We start from the raw sequence: 15,096 nt of genomic DNA on the forward strand, positions 1-15,096 counted from the left end.
AGGTGTAAAGTAAAAACAAAGCGAGCAGACAACAACAGACAAACAAAAACTGTTAAGAGCAAGCGGAATTTAGGGGTTCTCACAGATATTAACAATAATCAAGAATAATGGCAAAAGATGCTAACATTTGTGCGTACTTGGGTGCCAGGCACAGTGCAAACGCGCATGACTTCATGACTTCATTTAACTTTGACATACATTGGAATTCTTATTCTCATTTCTTACAAATGAAGAAATGGAAAGCCCAGCTTCCGTGCCTATCTCTCAAGACGATCCTGGCTCATCAACCCCGAGGTCTGGGCCTGGCGGTGGGGCTCCAACTCCCTGTTGTGCTTCCCGCCGCGCACTAATCACTCCTGACCGCTAGAGCTGGATGATGCGAAGAGACCGTGCCCGGGCGTCAAGACCGGCCCGCTGCTGCTCTGCCCCGCCGCGGCGTTTCGCGAACTTGCAGCACGTGAGGCCACCGCTGCCCCTTTCCAGACCGGCCGCGCGCTGCGCGTAGGCGCCCAGCGCGCTGGGTTTCGCGTTCCACCCTTAGCCCAACCGCCGCCCAGCGCCCGCTCCCCCGGGGCCCCTTCGAGTTCCGCCGCCAACTTCCCGCCCCCGGGCCCCTGGCTCCTCCTCCCTGCCCGCCTCCAGCCTTCTGGCTCCTCCTTCCTACCTGGCTCTTGGCTCCTCCCCGCTACGCAGGCCCGGCCTCCGGCCTCCTTCGCTCCCCGCCTGGGCCTCTTGGTTCCTCCTCCCTGTCCTGCCTCCAGCCGTTAGGCTTCTCCTCCGCGTCCCGCTCCACCCTTGGCTTCCTGGCTCCTCCTTCTAGGTCCCTCCCGGCCTCAGGCTCCTCCTCTCCCGCTCGCCCGGGCCTGCGCTCCGCTGAAAGGTCTGAGGGCGCCAGCGAGCGAGGGGACTCTTCACCACCAGACCGCCCAGCAAGCCTCCCGGTGTCCCGGCGCCACCGCGCCCCCTCCTCCGAGTAAGTGCCTCCAGGGCGTGCCGGTCCGGTGCACACCCAAGCCGTTCTCCCCGCTTCTGGCTGACGGCTGCTACCGGAGACCTTCCCGCTTACCGAAAGTTTGGGTAGTGATTGTATGTGGGTGCTTGTGTGTGTGTGCGTCCGCGCACGCGTGGCTTTGGAAACTTTCGGGAGTTTTACGAGATCCTGCGTCTCGGTGAGGATCCAAGATCCCCATCTGAAAGCCCTAACCGACTCCTGCCTACCCCTTAATCTCCTCCTGCTCTGCGCCCCCCTCTCCATTTTCTTCCTTCCTCTGTAGACGCGGCCCCCTCCATGTGTCACGCCCTCCTGGTAACCGCACATGCTGGCAGAGGACTGCCCAGGTTATCAGGATGCCCCAGATTGCAGACCGCGATGCTGGCCTGAGATTGTAATCCACCCCTGCATTGTAAAACGGGCAGGGACCGGAGTTTTGCTTTGAGATTATTCAGTGGAGACTTCCTTCGGAGAAGAAAGTTGTACGTGGGGTGGAGGGTGGGGGTGGGGGAGTTGGGGTTAGGGTGGGAGTGCGCGTGAGGGAGCGCCCAGACTTCTTCCACCTCCGGCGACTGAGGCTGATAGGCACTTCAAGACCAGGTTGACCAACCAGGCTTGGGCACCTAAAAGATGTTTATTGATTCAGTGACACCATATTTTAAAGTCAGCCGATTTCCTAAGACACAGTACTAGGTAATAAGCACAGTACCCTGAGTGGAATTGTGGAAGAACTGGTACATTAGAGTGCCCAGGATTATAACAACAAAATCCATGGGTTGCTTAAGGCTGATATTTCCACCACTCCATATATTATTTTTATTGGGGATCAGTACTCACTCAATGCAGGGCATATTTATACATTTAAAAATAATAGATAGCTTTGCTATTATAGCAGCAGTACTATACTTTAGTCCATCTATAAAGTGGTTTTCTTCATCTATAAAATGATTCTCAGATTCCCAAGATCCCTTCCAGTTCTGAGTCTCTGAATTCTTGAACATCTCAGTTTATTCTACATTCTTGTTATAAAAGTTGTGATACCCATAAAATTTTCCCACTTCCTTGATAAGAGTCCATTTAAGAGCTGCTAGGAGGTTAAGGACATTTTGAGTAGAAGTTACTTGTTGAGGTGTAGGGATAACATCGTTGCCTGACTAAAGGAAAGAAGCAGAGCAGGGCAGTCTCAGATGCCATTGTGCATTGGCATATGAAAGAATTGATAAGTCACTTTTAAGTGCTGCTTATCGCAGCAGGTATTTTTATCCTGGTTTGAATCCTGTGTTACACAAAAGTGTTTCCACACTGTTTTAACTAAGGAAACATGCTTTGCAATGTAAACATATGACTCCATCTCCCTTTAAGGAAAGAAATAATTATCACACTTAATTAAACACCTGGAAACATTTATTTGCCACCTAATTAGATCTGATATGGGGAGTTAAACCAGTAAGTTATTGTTAATATAGTTTTTTGGATTGTCTGTCCCTCTCTATACACACTACTTGTTCCCTGCCCTGTTGAGTTTTTAATGTGTAATTTGAGTGAAGTTTAAGGTATTGGTATACCATTTAATTCCCTGTAAAATTCACATAGCTAGATGCCGACTGCTTTGTGTTAAGCTATTTGCATTGGTAGATGTAGACTTTATAAGTCACTATATTCATATAGATTACCTGGTGATTGAGAATCATTTGTCAATCATTGGATATAGGAAGGTTCCCCTAAAATAGTAGTGATCCGGGGCCTTTTAACAATTTTCTTTGAGGGAGACTTTTAATGTATAGGCCTTCTCTTCTAGCATTTTAAAATTTAACAAGAAAAGGACTGGAAAATCCTTTTGTGAACTGGAAAATCTTATCTTTACTGTCTCTTAATTTTCTGTTTCTGATCCCATTATTTCTGACATAGTCTTCTTCATTTGGGTTGTGAGGCATTATGAAGACTGCCTTTTCTGGGATCTCAAACATAATGTCAGGAATTGGGAGTGAATATACTGCAAGGGCTAGGAACAGAGTATTTTACGAGGCCTGTTCTCTGCAATTCTTCATTCTGTTGAAATTGGAGGAAAGGGTGTGTGGAGAGAAACGATTGCATCCAAACAGTACTCATTAGGAAATACTGCGGTTGGGGGTGGGGTGGATTTCTAGATGGTTTATGACTTGGGGAAATCCAAATACGTTATCTTTGAAGCTGAATCTGCCACAGTGCTGCACACTTCAGAGGGCTTTTAGTTAACTGATTTGGTCAATCCTTTTCTGTTTGGGATAGCCAGACTTGGAAGCAACACACTTCCTTGGAGATTTCATTCTCAATCAGAAGGGAGCTTTGCTCCACATGGGGAGGAATAGTTCTTTCCCCACTCCCTCCATTTTTTGCCTGATAAAAGTTAATGGAAATGAACATGGGGTGCTTCTAAGAAGAAGGGGAGGAACAGCATAAAAAATAAGGGCCACGTGTTTTTTCAGAGACTGCTAATGTGATTGAGCAAAGGGGGCATTATTGCAACCACAGTACTGGAGCCACTGATTTTGGCAATGAAGGACATGACAGGAGACAAATGGGATTTTAAAAAAAAGGATGATTTACCCTGTTTTGGTGTTCTCAGAGAGCTCTGGTTCTGATACATAAATTCTGGGAAGGATGTACTCTGCCAGAATTAACTTTTATCACCTCACCCCTTCCCCGTGCTGCCCACATCCTGCATCTCATGCTAAATGTACACAGTAAAAACTCGACAGACACAGAAAAGGAGCTTTTAACACCCCCACATTTTTTATTCTCTGTCGCTGAGGGTTTACTTCACGCTCTCTGGTTTCTGGCTTTGATGAGAGGGGGCTGAGCCTACTGCAGTTTCTAAACTTTGTCATCAGTGGTGCTTCTCAATAGCTGAAAATGACTGATGTTGGGGGTTTGAGAAAGATCAGAGAAACTTGGTGCAAAATGTCAGTGAAGTCAGATACTATCCAGTTAGTTTTCAGTCTACATTTTGGCCCAAAAAGTAAGAAATGAGCTGCAAGTGGAGTGCAGATAATTATAGAATATCAGAGTCCAGAGTCACCTTTGAAACCACCCAGACCATAACGTTTGCTGTTAATGCAAGTTTGGAGGAGTATTGCCTCAGCCTGACTTACAGAAGGCATTCATTCAGGCATTTATTAAGCTCCTACTTTGTACCTGGCACCGCACTACCCTTTCATGCTGACACACAGGTCTTGATCTGAGAGGTTGGGTAACTTGTGGAACAATGTCTGACAGTAAGAAGGGGTCCCTGAAGGTAAGCTGATAGTGGCAAAATGGATTCATAATTCTCCTGTCTTTCATAAACGAAAGGAAAGTTTCTTTCTTAGGTCCATGGGTAGGAACATTTTCAAAATTATTATAAGAAACTGAGATAAATACATTTTTTATCACGTCTGTTCTAAATAACTAGTGGTGGAACCACAATAAACCTAATTTCATCGGATTTTATTTGGATAGGCATCCACAAGGTTGTTTTCCTAGGTTTGCTCTACTGTAGACCAATGTGTAATATTTTTCTCAAGGTGGCTGGGATCTAGGCATACAGCTTCTCCCCACCAAAAAATAAAAAGAGGTACAGAAAAGGGCCCCCTGTGGAACACTCCATGGTAACTTGTAAACAAATCTGGGTCAGTGTTCTTTAATAACAGAATGGAATTAAATTCTATACTCTACTTGTAGAATTTTCACCATTGGGAATAAAGATGACTTTTAGTCTAGGCAAGTTGGGCTGGTTCAGAATGACTTTTTTTTTTTAAGATTTATTTCTCCCCTGCCCCCCCAGTTGTCTGCTTTCTGTGTCCACTCGCTATGTGTTCTTCTGTGACTGCTTCTATCCTTATCAGAGGCACAGGAATCTGTGTTTCTTTTTGTTGTGTCATCTTATTGTGTCAGCTCTCCGTGTCTGCGGCGTCATTCCTGGGCAGGCTGCACTTTCTTTCGCTCTGGGCGGCTCTCCTTAACGGGGTGCACTCCTTGTGCATGGGGCTCCCCTACGCGGGGAACACCCCTACCCGGGGGACACCCCTTGCGCGCATCAGCACTGTGCATGGGCCAGCTCCACATGGGTCAGGGAGGCCCAGGTTTGGACTGTGGATCTCCCGTGTGGTAGACGGAAGCCCTATCCATTGGGCCAAGTCCACTTCCCCAGAATGGCGTTAGCTAGAATCAGCTGCTCTGGTCTCAGCCACCACGGGTTGTGTGATTTTGGATAATCTGTTTAAACTCTCTGAACCTGTTTTCTCACATAAAACCCAGGGATAGTATTTACATTATAGGGTTGTTGTGTGGTAAACCAGAAATGCTCCTCTCGTATTTTCCAAAGTGCGAAAGGTACCTCGTAAGTGGTAGACTTTATTGGGTTGGCCAAATAGGTCTCATTTCAAGAGGGTGGTGTTTGTACTGGGTCATAGAGGAGTAGAGGGGCAGAGTAGTAACTTGAACCATATGTGCTTTTAGCATGAACTCTATGCCAGAGGAGCCCAGAGAATGGGGTGAATATAGAACATTTTCAATGATTCCCAGCTGCAGGGTCATGTGACTAAGGAAATCTTGCTGCTGCTAAAGATAAATGAGCCCTAGCAGGGCATTGGGGTTTTTTGTGTCTGAGCAGGAAGAAGAGCCACCGTATCCAATCAGTCGCAACCTATGTAAGGGAAACTTTTAAAAAGACCAATCACATTTAAGTTGTGAGCTGTGGGTTGGCCTTTCACGTCTCGAGGCCCATGTTTAAATCAGGTAATGAATGAAACCAGAGACAGACTGAGCAAGATATGCCTCAGCAGCCCTCGGTGTTGCAAATTGCCAGAGGCTGGCAAGTCCGCAGAGGAAGTTGTGTGAGTTCCGGTAAGCTGAGGGCAGGAACCACGCCTGTCCACACCGTTGTCCATTGCTGCAAGCTCTTCTGGTAACGCAGTGCTTGGCCTTGCACACAGCTCACTCTCCAATGTGTGAAACAAACAGAAAAGTAAGCAACAGCCCACCCAGCCAATATCTTCTCTTAAGCTTGGCTCTTACTCCTTCAAAACCAAATTGGCTTAGCTCAAGCCTCCTCCTCCCCACCCCCAAATATTATTTATTAAATAGAAATGAATTTCTTACCATATGACTGTCAGCAAAGGTGAGGGAGGCAGGGCCTGTGATGGATGCATGTGGAGACATGACTGTACTCATATTTTCCCTCCTTGGATTCTTCATCTGACTTGTGCTCAGACTCACACACCTCCAGACATATTAAGGAAACTTCTCAGAAATGCCACCACCTTCTGAGAAAAAAAATGCAGGGGGGAGCAGATGTAGCACAGTGGTTGAGCACCTGCATCCCATGTATGAAGTCCCAGGTTCAATCCCTGGTACCACCTAAAAAAAATTGCAGGAGAAAACTTGGCAACAGATTGCAACATCCTGAACAAACTTTGGTGACTCAAACCTTTAAGAAATGGTCTACTTCTTTGTGATAAGGAAGTGTCTCCTTTGTTTTTCTTTGTCTCTCTCTGAGGAAGCTTTCTGGAAAATGACAGGTGTTCCTGATTCAGTATTGCTTTCACTGCCCAAGAAGAGCAGAGCATTATTGACTTAGTGATGGAATTCCTTTTGACTCAGTGCAGATAGGCTCTCAGTGACTCATGGAGTGCACATGGGAGGGGCAAATGAATTCAGGCCTCCCCAAGTGTCAGTGATGGTCTCTGCACATAGTTGGCCATTTTGTCCCTTTCCTTAATGGTCTGGAATGACTGATAGTGCCTGCAAGGAATGGCAACTATTACTTGCCACGGTACGAGACCATGTATAAATAGGGAGTCTCCTGAGGAAGCAGGTAGTCCTTGCCCTGTGGTGCCTATCACCTTCCGGCACAGAGGCACTGCCCAGGTGGGGTGGTTTGAGAATGTGATTATCTTGACAGCCACAAAGGTGATATGCCAAATGAAACTTTGGACTTGTCCAGTGTGCTGTATTTTAGAGTTCATCTGGGGTGGTAGCTCCCAGCCTGACTGCAAGTCAGACTCACCTGGGAAGCTTCCTATAAGGAGTACAGATTTCTGGGCTCCCATCTACTCCATCCAGCATCACCAAAAGCTGGGCCTGGGAACCTGTATTTCTCACAAGGCCTCCAGGTGACTGACTGAGACCCCCTGACCTGGGAAACCATTTCTCATGTCTTGATCTATAATGAAGGTTACTCAGGCAGTAGATATCTGTGGGATTTTTTATGGCAGTGGAAAGAGCAAATATCCTGAAAGTACAGAATGACTTTAATTTCAAGAAGATTAAAATGAACACCTGTGTACCCACCCTAAGAAATAACAAAGTGGTTTCTCAAGTAGGTTTTCCCTGAACTGAAAAATGCTGACAAGCAACCAGGTCAAGAACAAAAAATAACAATCAAAACCAATAGTCGTGCTCCACAAATAGACCCAGGAGTTGAAAGCCATGAAACAAAGACACTGGCAAAATTTTTTCATTAGTTGAAAAAAATCTAAATTTTGAAGAATGGTAGGGCTGACATCATAAATTGAGTGTGTGGGCTGACTTGAAGAGCTCACATTTTCTCGAAAATCAGTGATATGGGATGGAGCACTTGTTTGGAAGAGCCGCCGGCCCAAGACTCTGGGTTGTGGAGTCCTCAGTTTTCTCTCCCCTAGGATTAGCCCCCTGTCCTGAGGCATCTGTTCTGTTCTCAGAGGGTTCCTCTCATTTCATAGTGGTAAACAACAGGAAAAGGGAACAGACTGCTTTTACTTTGAAGCCATCTTTGCTGTCACTTCTCTTTCCCCTTCCTCTTCCCCTTCTCTTCCTCCCCCTTCTTCTCACTTTGAGTTGTACCAGTACTTGAGACTTTCTTCCCTATTTCTGAATTCTGGTCAGTTTTCAATATATCATTACAAATGGAGTCATGGAAATTATGAATAATAAAGGCCTGCTACTGAGGATAGATAGTATTAAATTTAGTAGAGCCTCTATTTTTTCCCTCTAGACTTAAATATTTAATCAGGGGTCAATAAATATGAAAATGAACTAATTTGAGTTTTTTCTTGATCCTTCCTCCCTAGCTAGTCATCCTCCAGGTTTGCTGCCCCAGAGAACAGCACAGCATGGCCTTCCAGCCTCACAATTTGGAAACTGGGGCAGATGGAGGAGGCTGGGCAGTGGAGAGAGATGGCAAGGGCAGAGAGAATTAACCATCCCAGTCTTCCTGGTATACTTGCCTCTGAGTTCCCTACAAGCATGTCCCTAATTTTACCCTTTGCTTGCTTTTCTGAATACCCTTATGTTTGTATGTTCATGACAGTAGTATACTATGTCAGATTGCATTAGGCTGTTAAGAAAATGCCCAACTAACAGCAATTTGAACATTAAATTCAATAGTAAATTATCTTACATGAAGGATGGTCTGGGGTTGACAGATACAGAGTTGGATCAGTGACTCAGTCAATGTCATCAGAAACCCAGGTTCTTTCTATTCTGAATATCTCCTCCATCCTTAGCATGTTGCACTTTTTCTGCAGACTTGCCACCTCATTGGCAGAAAATGGCTTTCTCAGCTCAGGGTATCACATACTTCTCCCAGTCTCACTCAAAGGCAGAAAGTGTATGCGTATGTCAGGGAACACAGAGAGGGTGGGACACAGGGAGGGCAGTGATAAGGTTCTCATGTATTGTCTCTCTCTTCTCATCAGGGGTAAAAATTTCCCCAAAGCCTCCTTATACCTCATTGGCTAGAACTGAGGCACAGATGCAAGGGAAGCTGTGAAAGTGAGCAGTGGGTACAGACAGCCTCTATTGTGGGAGGTTGGCTGTGCCACTGGGAAGAAGTGAGAAGGGGAAATGGTTATTGGGTAGACAAACAGTCGCATCTGCCACATGCATTTGTGCCATACTCTAGAAGCTGCCCGGCTAAGGCTATAACTTACTGATGATAATAATCCCAGGTTCTTTTGGGATTGAAACTAATCACTGATAATGAATAGTGTGTGTGTCGGGGGGACACAATGATGGAAAGTATTGAAAATCACATGTGTTTAATTCTTGCTAGCAGTGATTTCTGATATTAAGGATCTTGGATGTATAAAAATAGCTCTATTTACTTTGGAGAAAGAGTCCTGCATTCAAACCTGAAAGATTTCTATCAAATGGAGAGTTCTTTGTTTTTCTGAAAATGTTCACAATCACAACAATAATAATAATCATGGCAAACGTTTATTAAGTGCTGAGGATGTGCCAGACCCTTTCCTAAGTGCTTTATGTGCATAATTTCATTTCATCCTCATAATGGTCCTCTGAGAAAGGCACTATTGTTAATCCTTATTTACATATGGAACTGAGACTTAGGGAGGTTAAATAATCTGCCAGAGTCACACTGGTAGTTGCCTGGCAGTGCTGGGATTCACACTCAGGCAGTTCAGCTGTCTCCCATACATTGCACTGAACTGCTATAGGCTGTTATCCCTTAATCAAATGCTGCGAAGCTCCCTCATTTTCTGTGAACTCTCAAATGCTGTTAGCTCTCTAATCGGTCAGTTTTCACTACATAGTCTATGTCCCTGTTTTATTCTCCCTGCCCCCCCACACACACTTTTTTTTATTAGTGGAAAGATGAACCACCTGCACCTGGCATGCACTCAGCTGGTGACCATCAGTCTCCTCTGTAGGGTGAGACAAAGAGTCTGTGGAACTGCATCCTACAGTGGGTTGTTCATAGACCTATTTCCATCTGCAGATTGCATCAAAATTTCAAGTTTATTTCAGATATAGTTCACATTCCAAGGTGAAAATTAAGGTCTGGAGGTTCACAATCAATGGAGCTGCACTTCCCAAATTGAGAAATGACAACGATCTCCTATTTCTATATTGGGATGTAGTTAGAAAATATTAACCCAAAGAAATATGTCCTTCATTATTGTCTCATGCAGCACATTACCAATCTGTGGGATGACAAATTTGTGCCCAATTTATAGAGTTTTTGCGTGGGGCAAATTCTGTGAAAGCCTAGACAATTTCTTAATGGTCATTGTGCAGAGACTGCTCCCTGCAGGATGCTTGGGCAGCTGGGAGTTGGCCTTGATAGATCAGTGTGATTGTGCTGTTCTTGTGTTGTGGCTTTGATGACAGGAATGCAACAGAACTGCTGCTCTAAGACCCCTTGCTCACAGCTCAGAAGTAGCTCCTCCCATGCTGGGTGCCTGTATTTCCTCATTTAGTTCCAGAAACATTTTCCTAAAGCAGTTTAACTGCTGCCTTGTACTTGGAAATTCATATAGAATTAAGGTTACTTAAAGGGAAAAATTGTTTTGTGTGTTTATATATATATATATATTTTTTTAATTTGTATTTTAAAAGATACTTGGATTACATAAATGTTACATAAAAAATATACGGGATTCCCATATGCCCTGCTCCCCACACTGCCCACATTTACTCACATTAACAACATCCTGCATTAATGTAGTACATTCATTGCAATTGATGAACACATTTTGGAACATTGCCACTAGGCATGGATTATAGTTTACATTGTAGTTTACATGCTTTCCCACCCAATTCAGTAGGCTATGGCAAGATATGCAATGGGCTATATCTGTCCCCAAAACATTCAGGACAACTCCCAAGTTCCAAAAATGCCCCCATATTACACCTGTTTTCCCTCTTCCTGACCTCAGAACCTCCAGTAATCACTGCCTCCATATCAATGATATAATTTCTTCCATCGCTAGAATGACAATAAGTCCATAGTAGAAAACCAGTAAGTCCACTCTAGTCCGTGGTTCATTCCCCAATCCTCAGGATTCTGGGATGGTGATGTCCACTCCACCTCCAACTGAGAGGGGGTTTCACTCCCATACAGCTGGTGGATGGGACTCTCTTGTTGCAGTTGTAGACCCTCTCAGTTCCTCGGTAAAGTGGTTGTCCATCCTCACCTCCTTGTTGATTGTCCTGGGTGAGTCCAGTGAACTGGAGAGTAGGTGTCACATCTCTGCTGAAGCTCAGGACCCAGCTGGCACATGGATAGTCCAGAGATTCAAGTCTCTTGGATGTACACCTACTAACTCCAGCACCAACTAAGCTGACCCTGTCCGATCCTGCTGGAACTCCCTATATATATATATATATATATATATATATATATATAATCTTAAAAAATATATATATATATGTTATTTTTTTAAAGATTATTTTTATTTTATTTCTCTCCCCCCCCCTCCAGTTGTCTGCTCTCTGTGTCCATTCACTGCGTGTTCTTCTGTGTCCACTTGCATTCTTGTCAGCAGCGCTGGGAATCTGTGTCTCTTTTTTTTGCGTCATCTTGCTGCATCAGCAATCCGTGCGTGCGGTGCCATTCCTGGGCAGGCTGCACTTTTTTAACACTGGATGGCTCTCCTTACGGGGCGCATTTCTTGTGCATGGGGCTCCCCTATGCAGGAACACCCCTGCGTAGCATGGCACTCCTTGCGTGCATCAGCACTGCACGTGGGCCAATTCATCACATGGGTCAGGAGGCCCAGGATTTGAACCTCGGACCTCCCATGTGGTAGGTGGACGCTCTATCTGTTGAGCCAAATCTGCTTCCCTATATTTGTTTTTTAATCTACTGCTGCTATTAACTTGCATAGAGAGTTTGGCAGGAGAGTGTAATGGGTTAACTTGTGTCCCCCGAAAAGATGTGTTCAGGTCCTAACCCCTGGTCCTGTGACTGTGACCCTACCTGGAAATAGGATCTTTGAAGATGTGATTAGTTAAGATAAAGCCAAACCACATTAAGGTGAGCCCTATTCTGATATGACTGACATTTTATAAGGAGAAATTTGAACACTTAGACACGCAGACACAGAGGGAAGAATGCTATGTGACAATGGAGGCAGAGATTGAAGTGCTGCAGCTGCAAGCCAAGGAACGCCAAGGATTGCCAGCAAACACTGGAAGCTAGGAAGAGGCAAGGAAGGATTTTCCCCTCCAGGTTTCTGAGGGAGCATGGCCTTGGCAACACCTTGATTTAGACGTCTAACTTCCAGCACTGTGAGAAAGTAAGTTTCTGTTAAGCCGTCTAGTCTATGGTACTTGGTTACAGCAATCCTTGGAAACTAAGAACTAGTGAGGAAGGAGTGTTAATTCCATGCCCAATTCCAGGACCTTGAAGCTGCCCTAGGTCGGTATGTTGAATGTTACAACTTTGAATCAAGTGCTTAATCTCATGTCTGTGGCAACCTCGCAGCTCTTTGTGATTCCAATAGACATCCAAGAGGTCATTTGGAATCAAGATTGTCCTTGGGATATTTTGAAGCATGTTATTTGTTATATGTTTTAAAAATAATACTGCATATTTTGGTCACAGTAGCATAGATGAAATTACCTTGAAATGAAATGTTCATTGAAACATAACAGGTTTCTGGCTGATTGACCCTTTACCCTGTACACCTCACATTCCTTTCCATTCATTTGACATTGCTATGCTGACATGCCTAGATCTTCTTCCTTATTTTTTAATTTTAATTTTTTAAAAAGATTTATTTATTTATTTTCTCTCCTCTCCCCCCCCCCCCCAGTTGTCTGTTCTCTGTGTCTATTTACTGCTTCTTCTTTGTCCGCTTTCTGTTGTCAGCGGCACGGGAATCTGTATTTCTTTTCGTTGCGTCACCTTGTGTCAGCTCTCCATGTGCGAGGCACCATTCCTGGGCAGGCTGCACTTTCTTTTGCGCTGGGTGGCTCTCCTTACAGGGCGCACTCCTTGAGCGTGGGGCTCCCCTACCCGGGGACACCCCTGCGTGGCAGGGCACTCCTTGTGTGCATCAGCACTGTGCATGGGCCAGCTGCACACGGGTTAAGGAGGCTCAGGGTTTGAACTGCGGACCTCCCATGTGGTAGACGGATGCCCTAACCACTGGGGCAAGTCCTCTTCCCGGCAGATTTTCTTAACACCTAAAATTTCTTAATTCCTTTTTTTTTTATTACCTTTTTATTGTAAAATAAAACATGAATACCAAAAGAAAGCACAAAGCAATTGTACAACTTACAGAATTACTGTTAGGCAAACACCCTTGTAATCATCACTCAAGTTAGGAAATAGAAATTAGCTGGACACCTCAAAGGTGCCTTTGTATGCCCTGCCCCAGTCACATTCCCCTCTGTCCCTCCAAAAGTAACCACCATCCTGCATTTATAGTAAGCACTTCTTTGCACCTCTTTGTGGTTTTATCATCCATGTGAGCATCCTAATGCACTGTAGTTTAGTTTTGCCCATTTTTAAAAAACTTAATATGTCTTTTAAGATTCCTTAAACCTACAGATTCCCTTTCCACCACCATTTAAAAATAATTTGTTTGTTGAAGAACCTGGCCTGTTTGAGCTGTAGAGTTTCCCACAGTCTTGATAACAAGAAAGATACACACTCATGCAGCAGGTCACTTGTTTCTTTGCCTTCTGGTTCCTGCCTCAGGATACAGAAACTTGATCAGACTCAGGTTTGACCCCTTTGGTAAGACTAGAGATGTGGTTGTATTCTTTCACTGGGAGGCACATGGTGTCTGCGTTTTCAACTCTATTTTGATGTTAGCAAATGTTGCTCCTCAATGACTAGATCTGTTAATTTGTTGGGGATTGCCGAATGGTGATATTCTGTCATTTTTATTTATTAGCAGGAATCATGTCTTGAGGACACATTTCCCTTCAGTCTGTTATTTGATTACCCAGTTAATAGGGAAAGAGTAGGATAAATGCTTGATTCTTTCCTTTGATTTACCCAGTTCTCAAGAATTGGTTTCTTATTCTCAGGTGACCATTAGGTTGTTTTTTAATACTATAAATAACACATATTTAAGTATATTTGTTGGGTTTCAATCCATTGAAATTTTTATTCTTACTGAGACTCAACCCATTCCATCTTTGACCAGTGGGAGACTCTTCTGTAATAGTTGGCTCCTGAGTCATTGTGACATGATCTTAATAATCTTTGATAGCTTCATGCTGTCTGGTATGTCAAGATGATTCAGCTTGTCTTGTTCATGTCCTGCCCTAGACCTGGAATCAGCTGTTTCTCCAAGAATCCCTGGTTTCCCTTAGTGAGAAACAGTATTTCCAGATCACAGTTCAGGCACTATGGATGCTGACTCATTGTTTCCAGGTTTTTTCACCTGTCAGAGCTGGGAAATTCATATCCATTGACATACAAACATACAAACATGGAGATAAAATACTTTGTGAGTTCATATTGGTATTTCCAATTCTAATTCAAGACATCAAGGTTTTTGTTTAACCTCTTTGTATTACACTCTTAGGTCCTGTCTTCCACACTTTAGAATCCTAGTTCTTTAGTCACAGGCTAAGTAGAATTAGAATATGCCAAAATTACCCATTTGATTGCCCCATAGTACACATATAGTAATCCCCAGGTAACATAAATACAACTGTCACCAGCTATGATTACTGAAAATAGCAAAAAAATTTACTTGGCATATGCTGTTTTCATTCTCAATTTTTTTATGGTTATACTCTATCTACATTGTCAGATCATATAGCAATTATATACTAATACCACAATATCTCCCTTTTAATGCTTGCTTTGTCTTATTTCTACAAGTAATTTTATATGTCATGCTTAGTACCAGTCCTTATATGAGTGTCTCTAGATATTTTGTTTGTCTGAAGCTCTTTTTCTAGTAGATTCCTTAAGAAGGGCTCATGAGGAAACGGACTTTGGCTCAGTGGTTAGGGCGTCCGTCTACCACATGGGAGGTCCGCGGTTCAAACCCCGGGCCTCCTTGACCCATGTGCAGCTGGTCCATGCGCAGTGCCGATGCACGCAAGGAGTGCCGCACCACGTAGGGGTGTCCCCCGCATAGGGGAACTCCACGCGCAAGGAGTGCGCCCCGTAAGGAGAGCCACCCAGCGCGAAAGAAAGTGCAGCCTGCCCAGGAATGGCGCCGCACACACGGAGAGCTGACGCAACAAGATGATGCAACAAAAAGAAACACAGATTCCCATGCCGCTGACAACAACAGAAGCGGACAAAGAAGACGCAGCAAATAGACACAGAGAACAGACCCCCGGGGTGTGGCAGGGAAGGGGAGAGAAATAAATAAATAAATCTTTAAAAAAAA

The 15,096-nt window shown here is 44.3% G+C and overlaps 1 protein-coding gene across 3 annotated transcripts in view; it reads left to right on the top strand.

Moving 5' to 3' along the window:
* The first annotated feature begins 697 nt into the window (after window positions 1-697).
* TNFAIP8 (TNF alpha induced protein 8) overlaps window positions 698-15,096 on the top strand; it is a 117,774-nt gene continuing 103,375 nt past the window's right edge. For 2 of the 3 annotated variants that reach the window (XM_071209655.1, XM_023584436.3), the window contains exon 1: window positions 698-973. Coding sequence is in view for 1 of the 3 variants with exons in the window: in XM_004477700.5 (XP_004477757.1) it covers window position 973 (1 nt within the window). In the remaining 2 variants the exon portion in view is untranslated. The remainder of the gene's footprint in view (window positions 974-15,096) is intronic. The other variant, XM_004477700.5, reaches the window with a different exon arrangement.

This window comes from Dasypus novemcinctus, chromosome 2 (assembly GCF_030445035.2).
Source record: "Dasypus novemcinctus isolate mDasNov1 chromosome 2, mDasNov1.1.hap2, whole genome shotgun sequence".
Lineage (NCBI taxonomy): Eukaryota > Metazoa > Chordata > Mammalia > Cingulata > Dasypodidae > Dasypus > Dasypus novemcinctus.